We start from the raw sequence: 20,995 nt of genomic DNA on the forward strand, positions 1-20,995 counted from the left end.
TAAGGTTTATTAGTATAGACCTTCGACGATCATATATATATAAAGAGGTACTTACAACCAGTGCACCAGAAAGACCGGATGGGACCCCAGTTGTAGCGTTCCAGCGTGGTGCAAGCCCTGTTGGTAGGACCATTGCTGTCCTCGTATCGACCCTTGCAGTTAGGCTGGTCATAAACAACACATCGCCCAGCTTCAGTGATCATGGAGCGAGGAATCAAGGAACCGGAGCAACCGCCATTGCTGGTGCCACCGTTGTTGTACTGGCGGCAGCTAGTGTCAGGCATGTTTCCGTCAAAGGTGATGCACTTGTCGTTGTTGGTAGCACCAGAGATGACACGGTAAGTGCTTTGACGGTTGGCCTTGCAGTTGCCGACATTGTTGTAGGCGGTGACTGTGTTTAGTTTGTCAGTTCAGTTCGCTACACAGGTAACTTGTGTTGTGCTGTTTGAATAAGAATCCTACCTTGCCAAGCCTGAGTACCAGTGCACAAAGCGGCGAGAACAACGGCGGTGACTGCTGAGAAATGCATTTTGAATGTTGAGAGTAGAGAAGAATCTTGAACTGATGTCTGAATGCTAAAAAGAATATTTTACTGAGAATTATCCTCTCATTTATACCTATCCTCAAGACCCTCATGATGTCCACATATGTTCGACTCTTGAGTTCCCATCACTATACGGAGCATACTAGACCTTTTTTACCCACTCATAGTAACCTAGCCGGCCGAGCACCTCACTTCACCGTTAGATTTGTGGATTCTACCCATATTTACTCATCTTAAATCTCCATTGTAAACTAAGCGAGCGTACCTTGGCACTTGAACCTGCCCTATAGTTCTTAGCCCCCAATCCTTCCAACGATACAACTGCCTCTATGATCTAAGCCCAGGAATCCTTCAGACAGTGGAACTATGTGATCCCTAGTTTTGCCCTTGCCATTACTACTTGAGGATATAACCCCGTAGGGCGGGCAGACGGAGAATAATCTATTTCCCGAGACCTTGTTTAGCCAATGAGACATTCTAACGCTGAATTTGATGATCCATTTTGATTGCTTTGGTAGCCCTAGGATCTGAATTCTCCGAGCCTAGATCCCGAGCATTTAGGCTAAGCTTAGTATACTTGTGGCTGCCAAACTGTTCCGACAGCCGAATAATCGGTTGCTGGTGCATCTTTGACCAAATCGTAGCCTTGACTGGCAGTCCTTATCCACATTGGGGGATCTCTCCTGACAGGTCTCAAGTGCAATCTCACCGCCCTCAACTCGCCGGCTTCATTTGGCTCCCAGCAGTTGAGAGTATACTTGAGTGTCGTCCTCTGTCGTACTGCCAGCCATATCTGGAAAGGAATTGCTCCAACAATAGTAAATCCAGTGAGGAATGCAGTTACGAAATGATTCCGTTTACCAATCGGCCCACTGATACCCTGGGGTGTCCTGGTAAAACCTCCTCGTTGTCTCATGACAGACTTCTTGTGCTGTGTTGTCATCTTTCCGCAGTGCTCGTACCACTTGGGCGAGGGAGCTAAGAGACCCCACTCATCTGGACCGAGGTCTACCGTATTGTCTGGTATAATTTCGAGACTAGACCCTGGTCCTCCAAGAGGCATCTTCCAAGCAAATAGTGATTCATCGTTCTTGGCTATCAGGGCGTCTTGGAGTCTGATAAAAGCCGCTTTGCCTTCACCGTACTGAACAGGTAAGTGGAGGTTGAAGATTCCAAACAGGCAATATGCCATGTCCTCCTCTTTTGTAGTCTCACGACGTGCAGCCCAGCTCATCTTGGCTGCGATGCAAGCGGTGCGGAAATCATTCTCTTTGGTGAGATATTGTGCTGCAATTCCAGTGACGTCCTCGATTGGCTTTGCCAGATCGATCTTGGATCCAAGGTATTTCCAATCGGTATCGTAGAAAAGCAAGTTACTCGGTGCGAGGAGTTCTTGTAACGTCCATCCACGAGAGAACCATTTTGATGTCTCGCCAGTCTCGTAGCTTTGAAAGACAGGTGAGCCACCAGCGTAGCGGACATCGGAGAGATATGTCAAGCAAACCACTGCCTCGCTATACCATTTAAACATGGAGTTGATGGATTCGGACAATTCGCTGTTGTCTGATTTGTTGATACAGCAGTTGTCGATCCACATCCACTGGAGACCCTGCTGGCGAGCAGTGATACAGGCGCCCAGGATCTTGTCGAGTTGCGGTAGGGCATGACGGTTTCTGGTTTGCCTCAATTCATGAGCGAATTGGCTGATTTGTGAAAACAAAATCTCGTTGGAGCCCCATCGGTGCGACAAGATACCATAGCCTTGTTGTTTAAAGTCGATCTGTGTGCTGGTGTGGAGCTCAAAGGTGGTAGTGTTCATACAGCGCATCAACGCCATGATGGTAGATATCTTAGGTGGGCAGTAGAAGAATATGTTGTGGTTTATCAGTGTTGCTAACAGTAAAGACAATAGAGTAGATATTGGAAGATGATTACAAACTCTGAAATATATATAGTCATGGCACTTTGTAGACATTCGGTGTACCGTGTCCGACGGACTTGTTTAGCGAAGGCTGAAGGCCAGGCTGTGCACGAACCAATTAAAGACCCAGTTTCCAAAGCTTCACCCTGGCTATATCATAACCCCTGTCGATAGTAGCAAATAAGACAATCGCATAATACAAAAACCAACTTGAGAATGGCAAGGTACCTCATAAATTCACTTGGAACGAAAGTCATAATCAGCCGCAAATTGATTGTGGTTGTCGAGACTGTCCCTCTTCACAATACTCACGGAATGAGTAAACATTATAGGTAGCTTTTGGTAGTTATGAATTTACCGCCAGTCACATAACCTGGCCTTAACTATCTTGAAAAACCTCTCCCGCAAGAGTGATTTGCACATTTTCATTAATCGATGCCATATTCAAGGCTTCTAGGTCCAGTCTTCCATTCTTGAACAATACTCCAAGATCTCCAATATTCATGTTGGCAGTGAATGTTGCAGTCTCCTCCACAGTCTGGATGCTTTTATACATAATCAGAAAGCTACAATCGGATATTTTCCATAGCTTGGGGGCTTCCAGTGTAGCCACGTGGATGGCGTTGCCCTCGGCCTTTCGTGTTCGCACCGTTCGCACTCATCTTGGCCACAAGAGGATGAGCGAATAAGCAGCGTTATATTCCTTCTCTCTATCTAGTATTGGTTCCGGTATTTTGAATGACATGTTGAAATTGTTGCGCGAAAACAAACAGTTACATAAACGCGAGAGGCCTGAAGAGCCTGCTCGATGGTAAGCCATATAGTCGAAGTTTAAGTGTCGATGAATGAGGCAGGCCTTAAGTCTTCCTGCGACCGAATAGTGGATGTCTCATCGCTCGTATACGCAGCAATTGCCTGACCTTGCCCTTCGAGATCCTTAACACGACGATCAAGATCTTGATTGCTAACCAACAGTTCTTGGGCTAGACCACAGAGGCGTTGATTCCAGAACTCTGCTTCCTTCGTTGTTCCACTAAATTATGTGTCAATATTATTAGGTCGTTTAACCGTGAGGATACTGACTAACCATTGAATAATTGTCAGCAGCAGATTGAGTGACGACTTGTGATTTTGCAGCCGTTGAACGATCGTGTTGATGTTGGACGCTTCTCGCGCCTACTTCGATTTGTCAAAGGTCCCCAAATCGGATGTGAGGTTCAGATTGTCTAGGATGGTCTGGAGATCAGAATATGTAACGACGCATCCTGTCAATGAGGTAAGAACGTTTTCCAAAAGAACCAATGCGCCTCTCTTTTTAGGTATTTGGGCTATTCCGGATATGTATGACTGCAAAGCACTGATGGCTGCTATGATATCAGCTATCTCAGTAATGAGATATTGAGCAAGTTTAGGAGAATCCTTAACATTGCTTGTAAAAGAAACCAACAGTGATGTAAGCTTAGCCCCGGCGCTTAGAAGGCCGATAGCAGATGCTGCAACTGACAATGGGTCCATCTTCGAAGACTGGAAGGATGAGAAGATAAGAAAACAGAAACTTAGGTACAATTCGGTGATTAAGTACCTACGCAACGGTATTTTTGCGGCATAGCCGCCGTCCCTGAGCCGCAAGGCAGACCTTGTTCGCCTTGCAAAATGAGGCCCTTGCATCTTGATATAGGCTGCATCAGCGAATCATCATTCGCCACGGAGTACACGATGCGCCACAACATGCAAGACAGAAAACAAATATGGATTCAATGAAAGACAAAATTGCCATTCGAGTTGTACCAACCACCAAATGGATTCAATTAGTTTGTCTAGTCTACAAAGCCAAGACCTAAATATTGGATTGATGCTGCAGTCAGACTGCCTGCCACAAAGCATATGACTTATGCCGACATCAGTTCAATAAGGGATTAATCAGGCTGCGGTGGCCTTGTCCTCCATTTTGACTGGTATATTGCGGGCAGTTATCCATAAGGAAATAAGCTTAGTTTGACAATAACGTAAGTATTCATCGTCTCCAGGATTTCTCTGATTGTGTTATTTTGTTTTAAGAGGCGAAGGACTTTTCAAAATATGTTCAGAGTGTAAATACTGACATGGGATTCAGCTGTTATTTAGCCCTATGTCTTATTGGCTTGCTTACTGTTTAATATATACTGTTACAGTATTGGAATTTACTGTCAAACTCGTATCTCTATTGATATCTAATAAGTCAACATTCATTCATCTTATCGAGATAAAACGGGAGCAATAAAATTATTTGCTTTAGATCAGATATCAAATGTGGCTTAATTGCAAAGCGCTTGGATTACCTCAACTCAGTTAATTCTTTCCGGGACAGACTAAACAACTTTCTCATGTAGCGGCACATATCACGTCGCGTGATTACCCTATATCAGGATAACTTGAAGAATACCTTTTGGCCACATTTAAAGAAAGTCACTATGGGCTGTTCGATTTATATACTTGATGTACTTTGCTAGAATTAAAATACGGGCTGAGCGTTGTGCTTCATCAGCCAGAATTGCTTGATATTGACAGCCACAGTACAAAAGGTACGACTGGTGTTTAACTCCCGGTGTTTTATTCTCCAGCATGTGAATCCATCTCGTGACGTCAGTTTAACGCGGTTAATTTATTTACATGATGATTGACCCTTTCCAAAGTCTAACAGTAACCTTCTCCTCACTCACCCTGCAGCTTTGAGTCATTGAAAGCGTCCATCGATTTACAATTTGCCTCCTACAAATGGAGAAACAGCGATAGAAGCCGGTCTAGGCCATCGATTGGCAAACGTTTGCACTATCTTCACCTAGGCCTAGTGTTAGCGGTTCTTGCATCCTCTAGCCAGTAGCTTGACGATGTGGCTTGCTTCGAGACCTGCACGATTCAGCTTAGCTTGGGGATATACCGATTCATAAACCTCTTACGTAGTAGCTTGCGATGAAACGTTTGGCGCAATTTATTATAGTTTATCAGCCACAAAAGTCAATAGAAAGGGGGTTACTCTGTGCAGTCATTACAATGTAGGTCTCAGTGATAGTGAAAAGGCTGACCGACCTGACGATAAGGTTTCCATCTTCAATTACACTTTTTCGAGCATTATGTGGCTGACCGACATATTTATCTTTACCGATGTCGCGTTATGATGTTATGATACGAGAGTTGTCAACTTACGATGGTTCAATTTGCCTATGATCAGAAAAATGACTTGTTACCTACGGAGAAATCGATCGCGATTGTTTTTCTAGGGATGTAGATCCCCGGAGCCCGATCGCCGGGATTTCATGACTCGACCGGTAGAGTCCGATCTCCTTCGGGTGACTAAATGCTAGCTATACAACTTAGTCAAAGATCACTAGCAGGGGATATTCTACGCAATCTCTTTGAACCCGTTTCACGCCGATATTTAATCAACACGATACTTCAAGACCGTGGACAGACTGCTGCACCTCGCGACTCGTACAGTAGGATAGAAAACAACTGTGTGATGGTTTACTGTTACTGTAGTTGGCAGGATCTACACACAACTTACTTTTGACCCTCCCTTGCCTACTCAGCGCGCCACACCCATTCGCATCCCTTGAGTCTAGTCCAATCAGTAGTAACCCGCGACCTATCTACTCCAGGATTAGACTCCAGACTACTGCGGAGGCTCATCAACACTTCTTCTCTTAGTGAACAACCATGGAACAGTTCTTGCATTAGTGCATCCTCCTGGAAAAAAAGAGTCTAGGAGAGACTGGCGCGGCATAAAGCATGACTGGTTCCCCGATATCAAGATATCTGTAGTCCTCCACATACTGTTTTTCCTTTTGTCGTATTTCGCGAAAATGCCCGTCTCCGAACATCGGCCGTCCTTCCTTATTGAGGCTTGGACCCTCTATGCCATTGGCACGTCCATCATCTTTACACGCTTTGCAGTGCGCTTCAAGACTGTTGGACTTCGTGGACTGCAGGGCGATGACTTCTTTTCTGTTCTTGTCCAGCTGTTTTATACAGTGGATGCATTCACGGTGCATATGATTTGTATGCATGTCGATACCTCTCATGGTAACATCCGCTTACGCTTTCTAGATTTCTTGGGGACGAATATCGAAGGTGGCGCCGCAGCCCAGACACACAGTACGTTATTCTATCACAACAAGGAGTATAGAAGGGGAAACTGATGGCTTTCCAGCATTGACCGACGACGAACTCGACCAGTATATCAGGGGTTCTAAACTCCAACTCGCAGCCTGGTATGCCTACACGGCACTGATTTGGTCTCTCAAGGGCACCATGCTGTGCTTCTTTTCTCGTATGACAATTGGTACATGGCACAACGTATTTGTCAAGACAGTCTCTGTTATTTGCGTCGTCTCATATACCGCTGTTTTCCTTACAGTATGTATTACAGCCACAGCGCAGCGGGCTTTATTGACGGGCTTTAGATTACCTTTGGATGCTTTCCTTATCACAAAAACTGGCAGTAAGTTTAGAGGCCTCTGGATATTGGAAGATTTACTAACAAATTACAGGGTTCTGCCAAGTCCTGGACGTATGTTATATAACTCTCATGTTTGGACCGGAACTAACGCATTATAGTGGTTTGCACACTGAAGATGCAAAACTTCTTGGTCACAACTGTACTAAACGTCTTGTAAGTCATTGTCGCAAGGGCTACAGTTTTGGTAACTAACGTCTATAGGACTGACGGTCTCATTCTTTGTATTCCCTTGCCTCTTCTCTGGAAGCTTCAGGTCCCTCTTCGCAAGTAAGTGCTATAATTAATCTCCCATTTCCAGCTATGCTAATACGATGCAGGAAACTCGTTGTCGGACTTCTTCTCTCCTCAGGCGCTTTCGTCATCGCAGCAGCTATTACCCGAGTCGTCCTCACCCTCTCCGCCAATCCTTCCGCGCTTACAATCAACTCATGGGGCGTACGCGAGACCATCGTCGGAATCCTTACAGTCAACATCCCCATCCTACGACCATTATTCTCCAAGGCGTTCTGGACGGGACAGTCTGTATCCAACATCAGTTCTTCATACCGAACACAAAACCGAACAGCGGGTACTCGTGGTAACGGAACGACAGACCTGGGCCCTTACGAGCTTACACCAAGCATCAATGAAGGGGCAAAGCCAAGCGATAGAGGCAGCCAGGATTCCATCATACCGAGAAACATCAAGTTGGCGGATATCGTTGTTTCCAAGACATACAACGTCACACATGATAATGGCGTTGATAATGGATCGTGGTATGGTGATCACAACGGTGCGTCCAAGGCTTCTGTGCACGCCGAGTCACCTGTATAAGTGCATTTCTACAAATCAGGGCAGGAGTAAGATTGGCGATAAAATGTACAAGTTATAATAGAGTAAACGATACCTTTTCTTCGATAGTATATACGCAAAGCACACAAAGTTATATATATACGCAATAAGCAACCAAGTGGATCAACTCTTGACATATTCACTGCTCTGGGGGCCCATGGGTAACCTGTCTCTGTCTGTTTGAAGCAAGGCCTTTGATCTTCCCGTTCAGATCTTGATCAGTTCTTGGCAATGCCTAAACAAGAAAACAAAGGCGTCAGATGATTTCTTCTATGCGCTCAGCGACCCACTTACCCCTGACGGACCGACGGGACTATTGAACCTTGCTTACACGGCACTTTCACAGCCAACGACAGCTCTTCCCAGTCTTGGAACTAGACTCAATTCAAGTACAGCTCAGACTAGCTTCCTCGAACTATCGTTTTACAGATCTTAGGCCTGTAAATGATATTCAAGTCCGTATAGTAACGAATAGAATTAATCTTAATTAATTTCGAGCAAGTACCATGGATGAAGGCCATCGCTCAGCTCTGCAAAGTGGTTTCTCTCTTCTCCAACCTTTGCTGTTCATACACTCATTGATACTAACGCTTCAAATCACTCTCGTTAATATTCACAATGCGTTTCGTCTCATTTGCCACTGTTCTTGGCGCTGCTCTGCTTCCTGCAGTTAATGCTCGCCCTGCCTGTCGTCCTGATACATCTGCTACGTCGGGAGTATCTGTGACCTCTGTTACTACCACTACCGCTATCTCTGTCGTAGTTTCAAGCACCGAAGCTACTGCTACCGTGGACGCTTCTACAACCTACGAGACTACTACTGCCTCGGAGACTACAATTGTCGTGTCCGCGACTGACGTGACTACGACTGCTTTGGAGACAACTATCGCGATTTCCGAAACCGCTAGTTCTGACTCTACCGTTCTTACCCCAACTACCACGGCCGAGACTACTCCTGCTGAGATTGTGACCACCACCGCCGAGACCACTCCAGCCGATATCGCAACTACTACAGCTGAGACTACTGCGGCCGAGATTGTCACCACCACCACTGAAGCTGCCACCACCACCACCGCCGAAGCCGCCGGTCCAACCAACTTTGTCGAGAACGGTGGCTTCGAAGACAACACAAGCAACGCATGGGATCTACAAAACAGCGACATCGCAAACAACCCTGCAAGCGCTCACACCGGAGGCCAATACCTGTAAGTCATCCCACCCATCCTCCCAAATCACCACACTAACAAACCATAGCGAATTTTCCATCAACAACGACTTTGCCAGCGGACAGGACCAAGCCTCCCAAACCATCAGCGGTCTCAGCACCGATCGTCAATACGGCTTCTCTTTCTACTCTACCGTCTTTAGCAGCCCAACGCCTGTCCGTAATCCTTCCACCATCTGTTTGATTCAGGTACAGCAGGGAACTACACAAATTTCGCAGTTCCGGGTGGACTTTAACAATCTTGATTCGTACCAGCCTTTCAGTGTTAATTTCACGCCTGTGAGCAGCGTCATTTCACTTAGCTTGAAGCTTCGCTGTACCAACGGTCAGAGGGTTACGCTTGCTCTTGGTATAGATGATGTTGTTATTGGTGATGTTATCGATTGAGTCATTGTCTTGGCGCTGGGATAGTATTACGCATCTCGGTCTGCAGTCCTCCAACTCACTCATCTCATTCGTTGGATCAATTAAATTATATTCTCATAAATCCCCAAAGCTCATAAGCATCTCTTAACATTCAGTGCTAAACGCTAGGTTTGGCTACTGCAGTTCCATTCAGTCTACTTGCTCATAGTTATGTGCAATTAGTCACATGTGTTCCTCTTTAGCGCTGCCTTTACCTTTAGTAAATTCATCTGGAAATCATCATTCATTTCTTCTACATATAACTAATAATTCTAGCAAACGAACTCTGTTTATGTACAGAAAGACATATTTTCAAAACAATCTCATTATCTTTTTACTGGCCATATCGATGTAGAAGGTCAAGTGATTAGTATATACAGGGTAGATTCCAGTGGGTCGTGTTTTGCTACAAGTAGCAGATGCCCACTTGATGTGATGTATTACCAACTAAATCGATTTCATACCCTTACGATACATAGACTATTGGACCCCAACACATATATCAGGTTCTTCTCCTAACCCTTATGCTTAGGGAACATGGCAACCCATTTCTCAATCTGCTTGATCCCAGCTTCTTGAACCGCCTTGACTTCAGGCCAAATATTACCAGCGTTGCGGTACGTATCAGTGCAGTGATTCCCCATAGGGTTGATGAAGTGCTTCACATAAGTACTGTTACCAAGAACTCCCCCAGGTCTTTGATCAGAAGCAAAAGACGCTGCCCTCCAAGGATCAAACTTTCCGTTCACCAAAACTGTCCTATTCAGATACCCAGTCGGATCACTCCAACCACCGTAACGTGTATTCCACATATCAGCAGTCTTTCCCTTCGCCAAGCCAAAGGTTTCTCCATTTGGACCAGTGGGGAAGTAACGAGCACAAGTCTTTCTGAAGTAATCAGTATTAACCAAACGGGAAACCAGTGTAGGTGTTCCCTTTGGTGAACCCGTTTGCCAGTTTTCCTCAGGTTCGTTGCAAAGGAGCCATTGGAATTGCAGGGTATCGACGATATTTGGAGCATCCAGATCCTTGGCAGCATAAACTAGACTGTCGGCGTCACCGAAGTTGAAGCAGCCTGTGTTGTTCTCGCCTTTCCAGGGACCTTGTTGTTCGCACCGTCCTGGGATCCAGACTTCTTTGGTCCAGCGAGCATATCCCTTCAGGGCTTTGTCAAGTCCAACACCTTCGGCACCAGGAAGCTTGGATTTTTCTGTGGTATCAACGGCGTTTTCGACATAGTCGCAGAATTGCCATGTGTCGCCTATACGCAAACTGGCTCCTTGGAATGTCTGTGGTCCATAGTTGAGAAGGTTCATGAAATCGTCGTTATGTTTGAGGTCTGGCGCACCAAAGTCCGCCTTGATCTCCTGAATCTCATCCGCCGATCCTATAAAGTCCGTTAGTAGCTGCGGGAACTAGTGGAGTGTCGGTCCATCTTACCGTGCAGCATAACATCGTCCAGATGCTCAATCACCTTCTCCACATCCGCCGTACAATTCTTGGGCAGATACGCTTTGGCAGCATCAAAGTACCTCCAGTAATTCGAAATCGCCTGAGGTGGCGCACTCGATGCCCAAGAGGCCCAAAAGGTATCGGGAGACTCCTTCTGCGAGAACATCACACGGTTACCTTGAGCGGAACAGCCGGTATGAACCCAAGGAACCTGTTCAGGTTTGGAGACACCGTTCTTGGCGAATGGTAACTCAGCAGTCTTTGCGAAGTGGATCTTGTCTCGTATCATCTGGTCTTCAGTGTAGTATTTCATATTTTCGGTTGTCAGCTGATCGTAGGGTGAAGATTTCCCAAAGTAACGGTTTTCAAGCATGATCATGACCGCTCCGATGCGTCGAGCAATCATTCCACCAATAACGTAATCATCGTGTAGCCAGAACTTTACTTGTTCAGCTTCGGCATCGACGGGGGAGATGAAAACGACGGGCGGGTTGCTGCCGTTGGCATAGTTTAAGCTGTACCAGTATCGTTGCTCAAAGGTGCCGAGGGATGGGTTGTCGTGGTCAATGAGTTGGTGGAAGACGCCGTCTACAACACCGGCCGTGCTATCCGCTTGACGAGCATGGAGTTGAGATTTGGCAGGGGGTTCGAAACGCGCCTCTTGCTTTAAGCTCAACCCCTGTCCTTGATGGAGAAAAACGGCGATAGCCGCGAGGCTGTTAAGAAGATGCATTTCTTATTGTAGTTTGAGAAACATGCAAGAACACAGATGACAGCAGATGGGTTTTCGAGATCTTTTAAGGAATTTTTCTTCACTCATTACCGAAGACTCGGCAGTCCGGTGTGTCAAATAAATTACTTGGGCTATAGTATAAACTCAAAACAACGCGTTAGTAAACTCAATTAAATTACGTCGAATGCCAGTTGCAAGTTCTAAATCTCATGTTCTGATGATTCTACAATTATGAAAAATAAAACGGACTCATAGATCTTGTTGTATTTATATACCTTTTTGCGTAGTAATGCCAAGATAGTGATGTGCAAATATATGGATCATGAAATTACCATGGGTCGTTTCACAGCCCGATCGCAAACTGAAAACTTGCTTATAGATCAGTATGTATTACTACCTTGTAAACATCGAACACTCCTACGGCATGAAACTTTCTACTTCCAATTCGTTGACTAGACAGGCCATCATCATCTCGTTACATTGGAGGGTAACATCTGTTGCAACAGCAAAGTCGTGATAGTGGAGTCACCGCAATGTCGCGTCTGTTTTGGCGAACTCTAAATGTAAATCTAATCTGACTTGGGAAATATATTCGTTGGCGAGCCCCGGAACGCATAGCTAGTTGTTTCTTTCAGCCGGCGACTAGACTATGGAAAAAGCAATGAGCTGATACTGCCGTGTGCATTCGAAGTCAGGCATGTAAGTGAATATGTTTGCAGATGGCAAGTCGAATATGGATAATTATCGTTCCCAGAGTGTTATAAAACCTGGATGCATTCCAGTGATTATGTCTGTTATCCTCTAGTCTATTTCATCGTTCTAAATATACTCTTGTATTCCAGTCTGATGCAGACCTTGTCAGGATGACTGTCCTTCGTTTTGTTACGGTGACACTTGCTGCCCTCACCAACGTCGCCAACGCCGTTCCGACCGACGCAACCAAGCGACAAGATAGCAACTTACCATTCCCGCTAGCTCACTTCACCAACACAGTGGCGTCTGTACAAAACACCTACTGCGGACCGAGTGCGAACACACCTGGTGCCAAGTTTGGTGATCAGACCTTGCTTCATGCTATCGGCGATGGCGATGCTGTACAACGCACCAACATCTATCACTCTGAGAGCTTGGGTATAGTCGTTGCTTCCCAGGGCACGAACTTGTCAAGCATTACTTCTCAGTCCCACAACATCCAAGCTATTCCTATTATCCCAGATGCAAGACTTGGTCTGCCCCTTGGGTCAATGGTCTTTGCGGGTTGGCAAAATGCTTGGTTCAAGGGCTGGAGTGATGTCAGTGCAGCACTAGCCGAGACTATCAAGCAATATCCCAATGACCAAATCATCGTCACGGGACACAGTCAGGGAGCTGCCATCTCACTTCTGACTGCATTGGCGATTCAGAACCAATTCGGCAATGTTAGTACTATCCGGGAAATCATTGCCTATGGTCCCCCCCGCGTCGGAACCCCAAAGTTCGCCGATGCATTTGATGCCATTTTCCCTGGAAAGTACACGGGTGTTGTCAATGGTGACGATTGGGTTCCTTCTCTCCCATCTCAACCTATCTACCGACACCCCTCTGGAATGGTTTGGATCAACCCTGCCAACTCAACATCGTGGAAGTACTATCCCGGCCAGGAGAACCCTGACGGACCTGACTCAAGAGTAACCCAGATGTTTTACCCAGGAACGCTGCAGTTCAACTGGGGAGACCATCAGGGAATTTACATGCACAGTTCTATGGGCACGACTCAGGGACCTTGCCCTGCTCAGGTTGGAGGATTTTAATCTGTGCTTCATTGTAGCAGCAAACACCACATTGTCTGGGTTTATAAGAAGCGTGTGAATTTCGAGTATTTTGGAACCCAGTTGAGTCAATTATGCACGGCTGTATCATGTACTTACTTAGATAGCAACATACACCGAGTTCAAATTAAGTCCTGCCTAAGCTGTGTCTAATTAGTAACAGAAAAATGGATCACTGAAGTTGCTTTTGTAAAGCTTCATATGAGGGCTAATTGTGTCGTATCATCATATCATGATTCGTTATGCTCAATGATCAGTTCTTGTTCTGATGACAAAGCAGGTTTATCTCAACATTCATGTTCGGGTTTCTCATACGATTACTTTACGTTTGGGCCAGGTCAGATGACCGCTTCATGTGACAGATCATATAATTCAATTCATTCGACCTAGCTGTGCAACCTTTATCCTACATAACGCACCAATCTTCTTCAGATCACAACCCGCGAAATCAGCCTAAGCCGTAGCCCAGTTATCTTACAGATCCATTTGGAACTTACGCTTATTAACCTCGCCGGCCTGCCACAATAGGTCATCGAACCAGTCCTTATACGGATCTTTTCCGATCAGTATAAGGAACTCTTTCTGTTTTTTCATTAGCCGACTGCAGCTTAATGCGACCTCTAGCCTCTCTAGGGCTTCCTTCTCAGCTTCTAACCAGCTAGTATAGTCATCGCTGGTTTCTCCGACCAATAGGATTAGGGCGCAACCGAAGATAGCTGCCCTAACATACTAATTATCGCTTAACTGGTCAGTCCAGTCTATAATAGCCCTTACTAGAGCATAGATAGTATAGTTGCCAGCTGGAAAGGCAGGTCTAAAGAAAGATAGAAGAGATGACTCATAGAGGTAAGCCCGGCGATAGCCATGCAGGCCCCTTCTCTTAGTTAGCATAACGTTTGATTCGGCTAAGATAGGGTCAGCAACAGGGGTCAAGGTCTAGGCGAGATAACTGACAGTAAGTAGGTAACTCGACTATTAGAATGTTTTACTGACTTCCAGAGTGGAGAGTCGGATTTAGCTAGTAATTTCCTAGGTTATGCTAAAAGGAGAAAAAGTGGGTTAAAGAGCAGTGCTTTTCTATTATGCGGGAATAAGGTTGCGCTTATGCCCTACTTTCTATGACTCTTGATGCAGGGCGCCGAAGGCATATTTTGCTTAAAAGTGTACCAACCACTCAATGTTCGGGTTTCTCACCGTGACTCCTCTCAAAATGCGGGGGTTCAACACAACCAACGTCTTTAGCAAACTTCAACTCTAACCAAAACTTCAAAATGTCTACTAAACCCTCCTTCGACTCTCTTCCTCTCCACAAAGACGGTCCTCCCGGCAACGCCTGGGGTCTTTTCGGTGAAAATGACGAATGCGGCATGCTAAACCTCTTGACTCCCGACGTCGTAGCAGAAGCTGCTTCTGAGATCCGCGATGGCGTTCGAGTCTCTACAGACTGGCCTCTGAACAGAATGTCGCGACCTTGCTTTGGTCGTGTACCTTTCAAGCATGAGATTACTACAAAGACTCCTCGTGCGGTGAACGATGATACTTTGACGTTTAATACGCAGAGTAGTTCGCAGTGGGATGGATTTAGGCATTATGCGTATCAGAAAGAGAAACTTTGGTTTAATGGGAAGACGCTTGACGAGTTGTTGTCGTCGGATGTCAACGGTATTCATGGTAGGTCTTTGGCTCCTCATAGACAGAGTTGAGAGCTAATCTATGTAGCTTGGGTTGACCGCGGTGGTATTGTTGGACGAGGAGTCCTCCTTGACTACGCCTCATGGGCAGACAAAAACAACGTCCCATTGACCCCCTTTGAAACAAAGTCAATCACAGTGACAACCTTGAAAGAAGTCGCCCAAAGCCAAGGCACAACCATCCAACAAGGCGACATACTCTTCATCCGAACAGGATGGGTCCGAGCCTACGAAAAGCTTTCCGACGACGAATGCAAGACATTGGCAGATTACAAGGTCCCACCTGCCCATGGTATTGAGTCCTCAGAAGAAACTCTTCGGTGGCTCTGGGACCAAGGCTTTGCGGCTGTTGTTGGTGACCAGCCTAGCATGGAAGCATGGCCTTGTCAAAACACTGATTTCTATCTACATGAATGGCTCCTGGCAGGTTGGGGAATGCCGATTGGAGAGTTATTCGATTTGGAGGCTTTGAGCCAAGAGTGTGAGAAGAGAAAGAGGTGGTCTTTCTTTTTCTCCAGTATGCCACTCAAGGTAAGTCCTTGTACTTCTGTTTCTGTAGTCAACGTCTAATACCTGTAGGTTCCGGGAGGCGTGGCAAGTCCGCCAAATGGCGTCGCGATCTTTTAATCCTTCAATGCAAGTCCAATGGGATATTGTGTTAGTTCTGGATCTACTGAATAATCCTGCAAGCTAAAGCACTAACGAATCTCGAAACGGACTTCCTCCAAATCATCACCCAGGTCTTCCACTGTCTTGATCTTGTCCTTGGTCCAACCATACATATATACCTTACTCACATATTCATACCATGTGTCACCGCCGCTTGCTTTTCTTCTCAGTAGAACAAGGTCTTCGCAGCCACCAATAATTGTCAACACCAAACCCTCGTCCCCATCACGACGCGGTGCAAGGCCAAAGTATCCCTTGTCAGTGTAAACAAGGTCGTAGTCATAGCGGTGCCGGCACTCCATCTTACTGCAGATGTCGAGGTCAAAGACGTCTGATTCCTTTGACGACTTTTCCCAGGCCTGTATCCCATCTTGAAGGAGATCTAGAGGAGCCTTGGAGATTTCTGATGTCTCGTTGTCCGTAATCAGTCGCCAAGCCACGTATGCTGCAGAACTCATATCATCATCCGTTGGACAGTCGTGAAGCTCCATCAGAGTGCTTAGTAGAGCAGCCAAGTTTGTCCTCGAATAACCTTTTCCAAGATCTTCATCAGATCCAGACTGTGCACTGTGTCTTCCAATGGTTGGGCTTGGATCATAGACCCCACGCCCCGAAGCCGCCACGTATCGAATAACTGTCTTTACCACATCTACAGTGCTCTCATCTTTCGTGATAGGAACTTTGCAGTTGACTTGATCAATGACATATCCATTGACGTGAAGTGATGTTTGTGTCGTCATTGGGCGCCCACGCAGCATGACATGGTAGTCGGCACTGTCTGTAGGGAAAGGATGATCAATGGATATTGGTGGTTTACTGAAATCAAATACCCACGAAGGAAGAATAATCTTCCCTCCAGTTGTGATAGATTGATTAATCGGATCAAGAAGAGCCCAAAGGTCTTCGCCACCATCGTAGGAAATGACATAGCGGTTCGCGTGGATAAAAACTTCCTCAACAGACTTGTTGTAGTCTTCTTTTGGAACTTGTACAGGATTCCAGGGTTGATCTTGTCTCCCACTCCCGAAAGCAAGTCCCAAAGCTGCAAATATCTTGTCTCGAGGATCCACTACTTCGAATGTCGACATTATAAATAGCGCGACTTCGAAAGTCAACCATCGTAGTAAGCGAAAATGGGCGTCGATGACTATGATGGCGTCCATGGAGAGGCAGTAGTCTATCTGTAATTCGCTATAAGCCTGGAGGGCCGACTTGAATGTATCCCAGGAAACTCGGCGTGTCCCACACATGACTGTGCCTCGTGGCCCTGCTAGAATAATCTCTTGAAAGATCCAGGCTCGAGTGAAGTAAGATCTTCGACACAACTTGTACCATGCTTCCCAAGTTTTCGGGTCGACATTCAGTTGCTCAGTAAGATGACGGATCTCCGGTAGTCCGAGGAGTAGGTCCTTGTTATTGCCTTGGCCTATTGATACAGGTATGAAATATGGTGACTTTCTTACCTGTTCCATAGCAAGGGAAAGGACTGGAATTGAAGCAAAAGCGAGGTCTGAGTCGTCTCTCTCTTCGCCAATCCACATTAACACCGAATTAGCCTTTGAGTAGATTTCGTACATCATGGAGACTTGGATACCACGCTCTGAATTATCTCGTTGATTGATGCATATGGCGTCTATCCACAGATTCTTTGTTTCCGTCTTGGACCGAAGGGTCTCCAACGCTGTATAACAATTCGGAGTGACTAGGATACGATCCCCGTCGCAGCGAGTGGGTACTGTGCCAACCTTTCCTTTCCATTCGTATGAGAGAGCTTCAAAGGAAGGTGACTCGGATAGCTCCTATGTTGCCAATTGTTAGAAAGTATTCATAGTCAATGAGAAGAAGGGACCTAGACATACTACTTGGATCAGTGAAAAGCAAACAACATTTCCTTTTTGCCCCGGCTGAAGCTCCAATACCCGAATGAACCCTTTGGGAAGCGGTCGATACTCGAAGGATGTCTTGGGATCTTTCCGTTGTTCCTCGGCTTTCTTCAGATACTGACCCTCACGGCGCAGCGTCTGTGCCTGAAGCAAAAGCTTGACGGTGGATTGGTGACCGTTTTCCTTCGCATATGACAGAGCTGTCCGGCCCTCGTCATCTTTACCATCCAGGTCGGCCCCCATATCAATAAGAGACTGAACCACCATATCTTTGCCTGACTGAGCTGCGATAATGAGTGGGGTTTGGTCAGTGTTTTCTAGATGGTTGATGTCTGCACCATGCTTCGCCAACAGTTCCACCATGACGGCTTGTCCTGAGAAGACAGCTTGAGCTAAAGGAGAGAACTTCGATCCTGGTATAAGATCATAGCCAGCTCCATTCTTTAAGAGCGTCTGGGCGACATGCCGTTGGCCTCCTATCACAGCATGAAGCAAAGGAGTGCGCCCTGTTCGACCAACCATTCTCATGTTCACCCCCTTCCTGATAAGGACGTCAATGATTGGCTCGAAGCCTTCTGAAGCTGCAACCTCTAATGGGTGAGCTAGATTGCTATCGCCCACCTCTATTTTGGCACCTCGATCTAAAAGAATCTCTACAGCATCCGCGTGTCCCCCCTTAACCGCGAAAGTAAGGGGCGTTGATGTCATCCAACCTTTATGCTCGATATTAGCATGATGCTTGCAGAGCAGATCAATTATAGTTTTATTGCCTTGTTGCGCAGCAAGGCATAAGGCTGTGTCTCCGAGATGGTCAACACTATCGATCTGAGCGCCGCTTTCGATTAATGCTTGTGCCGCGCGTAGTTGATTTTGACGGACGGCCCATATCAGTGGTACTGCCGCTCTTTTCGATCCATTGACGTTCGCTCCCGCCTTGAGTAACCGATTCATCGCTGGCACAAGACCCTTCGAGGCCGCCGACGCGAGCTGGTCGCCGTAGATGAGGTCATCGCAGTCATCTGCAGGATTGGTATCATTTTTCTGTCGAGGGGCATCTGTATCATTGGTAGAAGAGACGCCCTCGTTGGCATCCTCGAGATGTTTCTCAAGGCCCAAACGGTTCAATATCTGGTGACCATAACGATCATCAAGATACCGCGTCATGTTGGCGACAACATCAGGCCGGCTTCCACCTTTGACTGCCTGGACAATGTGCTCTAGAGTCACATCACCTTTATCAATGAGTAAACCCACCACCTCGACATGATTAGCATTCGCAGCCAAGAACAGGGGTGTCATGCTGTAAGCGGTCATTACGTTGGGGTTGCTTCCTGCTTCCAACAAGCGTTTAGCAATGTCCACAAGACCCTTTTGACACGCAACACATAGCGGCGAGTTGCCATCCGAGTCAGACAAGTCAGTATCGGCTCCCATCTCCAGTAGTCTTTGTACCACCCCGATATGGTTGCATTGAGATGCCCACCAAAGAGCTGTCTCGCCGTTGGAGTCTTGAAGGTTGAGAAGAGCACCTCTTTCGAGAAGGAGATCGATCAAACACCGATGGCCATATTCTGCCGCTACTGATATAGCACTGCGACCAGAGGTGTTTAGGACATTGACATCCACCCCCTGATCGAGAAGACGCATAATTTGGGCCATGTTACCGTGCTTGGAGCATGTAATCAGCTGGTCGTTGGGGGATCGTTGCGGGACAGTACACTTTTCTTTCCCTTTCAACATTGTGTTTGCGCCGAATTCCACCAAGTAAGACACTATCTCTGTTCTGCCCATCATATTTGCACGTTCCAGCACCGTGGAACCTTGAAGAAATTCCACTTCCATGTCTACACCAAGGACCAGTAAACAACGAAGCAACAGGTTGTTTTGACTAACGAAAGCGTAATGTAGCGCGCAGAAACCATCAGAGTCTCTTGCATCTCGATCGGCGCCGTGTTCTGCTAGCAAACGAACGACTCTGACCTGGCCGCTCAGTGCAGCAAGTAGGAAAGGTGTTTTCTGGTTGTTGTTCCTACTTTCGATGTTGGCGCCCTTCTCGAGAAGGAACCTTGCTACCTCGGGATGACCATAGGCTGAAGCATGATGAAGCGGTGTATTCCCATCACTGTTAGAGACCTCGAGGAGAGCACCATTTTCGACGAGAAGGCGTGCTATGTCCAGGCTCCCAGACATAGCAGCGGAAATAAGAGGCACAATCGCAGAAAGGTGGTCTTGTTGGTTAACATCAACGTCCTCCAACTGAACGATATAGTTGACCACATTCTGTGCTTTACTGCGGGCTGCAAGTGATAGGACGCTGTATCCGTCGTTGTTGATGGCCGCCAAATCGACCCCAAGCTCGATCAAATATTTCCTGAGCCCATGTCAGCCAATTCCGATATGTTGGGATTGGAGTTGGGTGAAATTTATTGCTCAAGCAGCTCGTCTGCATCTTCTTTTATACTCACAATATCGTTTCGTGGTCATTATAGGCCGCATGGTGCAAAGCTGTGTTACCATTCTTGTCCTGGAGGCCAATGTCGGCTCCCAGCTTGATCAGAAGCTGGACGGCCTGAATTTGTCCTTCCTGGATTGCAAACAAAAGAGGCGTCGACTCTTCATCATCACGGCAATCAACATCGATATTCCTATCGAACAGCAATTGGATGATGTCGCAGAATCCACGTGATGCTGCGTAGTGCAAAGGAGTAACCCCGTAATTACTGGTATACTTGGTATCGGCTCCAAAGTCACAAAGTAACTCAAATGCTTCGATTTTTCCAAGCCACGCCGCAGTATGGAGGGGACTTTGACATACCGTATTCGTCTTCTCTAGACTGGCACCTGCATCCATGAGGATAGAGATTATCTCGGTGGATCCGAAGCCAGCGGCGATACTTAGAGTAGGAGTTTGCAATGGACCGCTTCCGAGGTCGATGTTGACTCCATCCTTGACAATGGCTTTGACGAGTTCGGTCTGATCTTCCATTATGGCCCAAATCAAAGCTTCGTCCTTGTTCAACGATTCTCCGTCCACGCTGTATCCTCCTCGGCACAAGGCTTGGCCCAGGTCTGACGTGACGGGGATGTCGGTACATATCAGTGTCTGACTAGCAGATAAATGCAGAGGTTCCATGGCGATAGGGCTGCGTTTCGCGTCTCTGCTGTAGGAATGACGGACTGAAAATGGCATTCAGTTTTAGTAAAGTCAGTGTTTTGATTCAAATCGAAGTTTTCAATGCTAGGGAAAGAGAACATAACATGGTTTTACTTTGCGGGGGAAGCACACCCGCAGAACTTGATCGCGATTGCCCAGGCTGATTCGGACGGATTAAACAGTT

General features: G+C 46.5%; 8 protein-coding genes across 8 annotated transcripts, besides 1 other annotated feature; 4 read left to right on the forward strand and 4 right to left on the reverse strand.

Annotated features, from left to right (window-relative positions):
- Positions 1-9: 9 nt before the first annotated feature.
- Positions 10-529, reverse strand: FPSE_04064 (uncharacterized protein; the record flags this gene model as incomplete). The annotated part of the gene is made up of 3 exons (XM_009257182.1): positions 10-20; positions 56-391; positions 463-529. 3 exons carry the CDS (start codon positions 527-529, stop codon positions 10-12), a joined length of 414 nt encoding a protein of 137 aa, XP_009255457.1.
- Positions 530-1,112: 583 nt separating this feature from the next.
- Positions 1,113-2,381, reverse strand: FPSE_04063 (uncharacterized protein; the record flags this gene model as incomplete). The annotated part of the gene is made up of 1 exon (XM_009257181.1): positions 1,113-2,381. One exon carries the CDS (start codon positions 2,379-2,381, stop codon positions 1,113-1,115), a length of 1,269 nt encoding a protein of 422 aa, XP_009255456.1.
- A 3,923-nt stretch (positions 2,382-6,304) lies between these two features.
- FPSE_04062 (uncharacterized protein) lies at positions 6,305-7,773 on the forward strand (the record flags this gene model as incomplete). The annotated part of the gene is made up of 8 exons (XM_009257180.1): positions 6,305-6,500; positions 6,549-6,596; positions 6,652-6,857; positions 6,905-6,942; positions 6,992-7,011; positions 7,059-7,113; positions 7,162-7,227; positions 7,278-7,773. 8 exons carry the CDS (start codon positions 6,305-6,307, stop codon positions 7,771-7,773), a joined length of 1,125 nt encoding a protein of 374 aa, XP_009255455.1.
- A 636-nt stretch (positions 7,774-8,409) lies between these two features.
- FPSE_04061 (uncharacterized protein) lies at positions 8,410-9,403 on the forward strand (the record flags this gene model as incomplete). The annotated part of the gene is made up of 2 exons (XM_009257179.1): positions 8,410-8,996; positions 9,046-9,403. 2 exons carry the CDS (start codon positions 8,410-8,412, stop codon positions 9,401-9,403), a joined length of 945 nt encoding a protein of 314 aa, XP_009255454.1.
- Positions 8,761-8,868: a microsatellite.
- Positions 9,404-9,936: 533 nt separating the features above from the next.
- FPSE_04060 (uncharacterized protein) lies at positions 9,937-11,606 on the reverse strand (the record flags this gene model as incomplete). The annotated part of the gene is made up of 2 exons (XM_009257178.1): positions 9,937-10,808; positions 10,862-11,606. 2 exons carry the CDS (start codon positions 11,604-11,606, stop codon positions 9,937-9,939), a joined length of 1,617 nt encoding a protein of 538 aa, XP_009255453.1.
- An 863-nt stretch (positions 11,607-12,469) lies between these two features.
- FPSE_04059 (uncharacterized protein) lies at positions 12,470-13,396 on the forward strand (the record flags this gene model as incomplete). The annotated part of the gene is made up of 1 exon (XM_009257177.1): positions 12,470-13,396. One exon carries the CDS (start codon positions 12,470-12,472, stop codon positions 13,394-13,396), a length of 927 nt encoding a protein of 308 aa, XP_009255452.1.
- A 1,289-nt stretch (positions 13,397-14,685) lies between these two features.
- FPSE_04058 (uncharacterized protein) lies at positions 14,686-15,732 on the forward strand (the record flags this gene model as incomplete). Its single annotated transcript, XM_009257176.1, has 3 exons — positions 14,686-15,085; positions 15,134-15,636; positions 15,685-15,732. 3 exons carry the CDS (start codon positions 14,686-14,688, stop codon positions 15,730-15,732), a joined length of 951 nt encoding a protein of 316 aa, XP_009255451.1.
- Positions 15,733-15,803: 71 nt separating this feature from the next.
- On the reverse strand, positions 15,804-20,790 carry FPSE_04057 (uncharacterized protein; the record flags this gene model as incomplete). The annotated part of the gene is made up of 3 exons (XM_009257175.1): positions 15,804-17,573; positions 17,634-20,028; positions 20,123-20,790. 3 exons carry the CDS (start codon positions 20,788-20,790, stop codon positions 15,804-15,806), a joined length of 4,833 nt encoding a protein of 1,610 aa, XP_009255450.1.
- Positions 20,791-20,995: the final 205 nt, after the last annotated feature.

The sequence above is a fragment of the Fusarium pseudograminearum genome, chromosome 3 (genome assembly GCF_000303195.2).
Source record: "Fusarium pseudograminearum CS3096 chromosome 3, whole genome shotgun sequence".
NCBI lineage: Eukaryota > Fungi > Ascomycota > Sordariomycetes > Hypocreales > Nectriaceae > Fusarium > Fusarium pseudograminearum.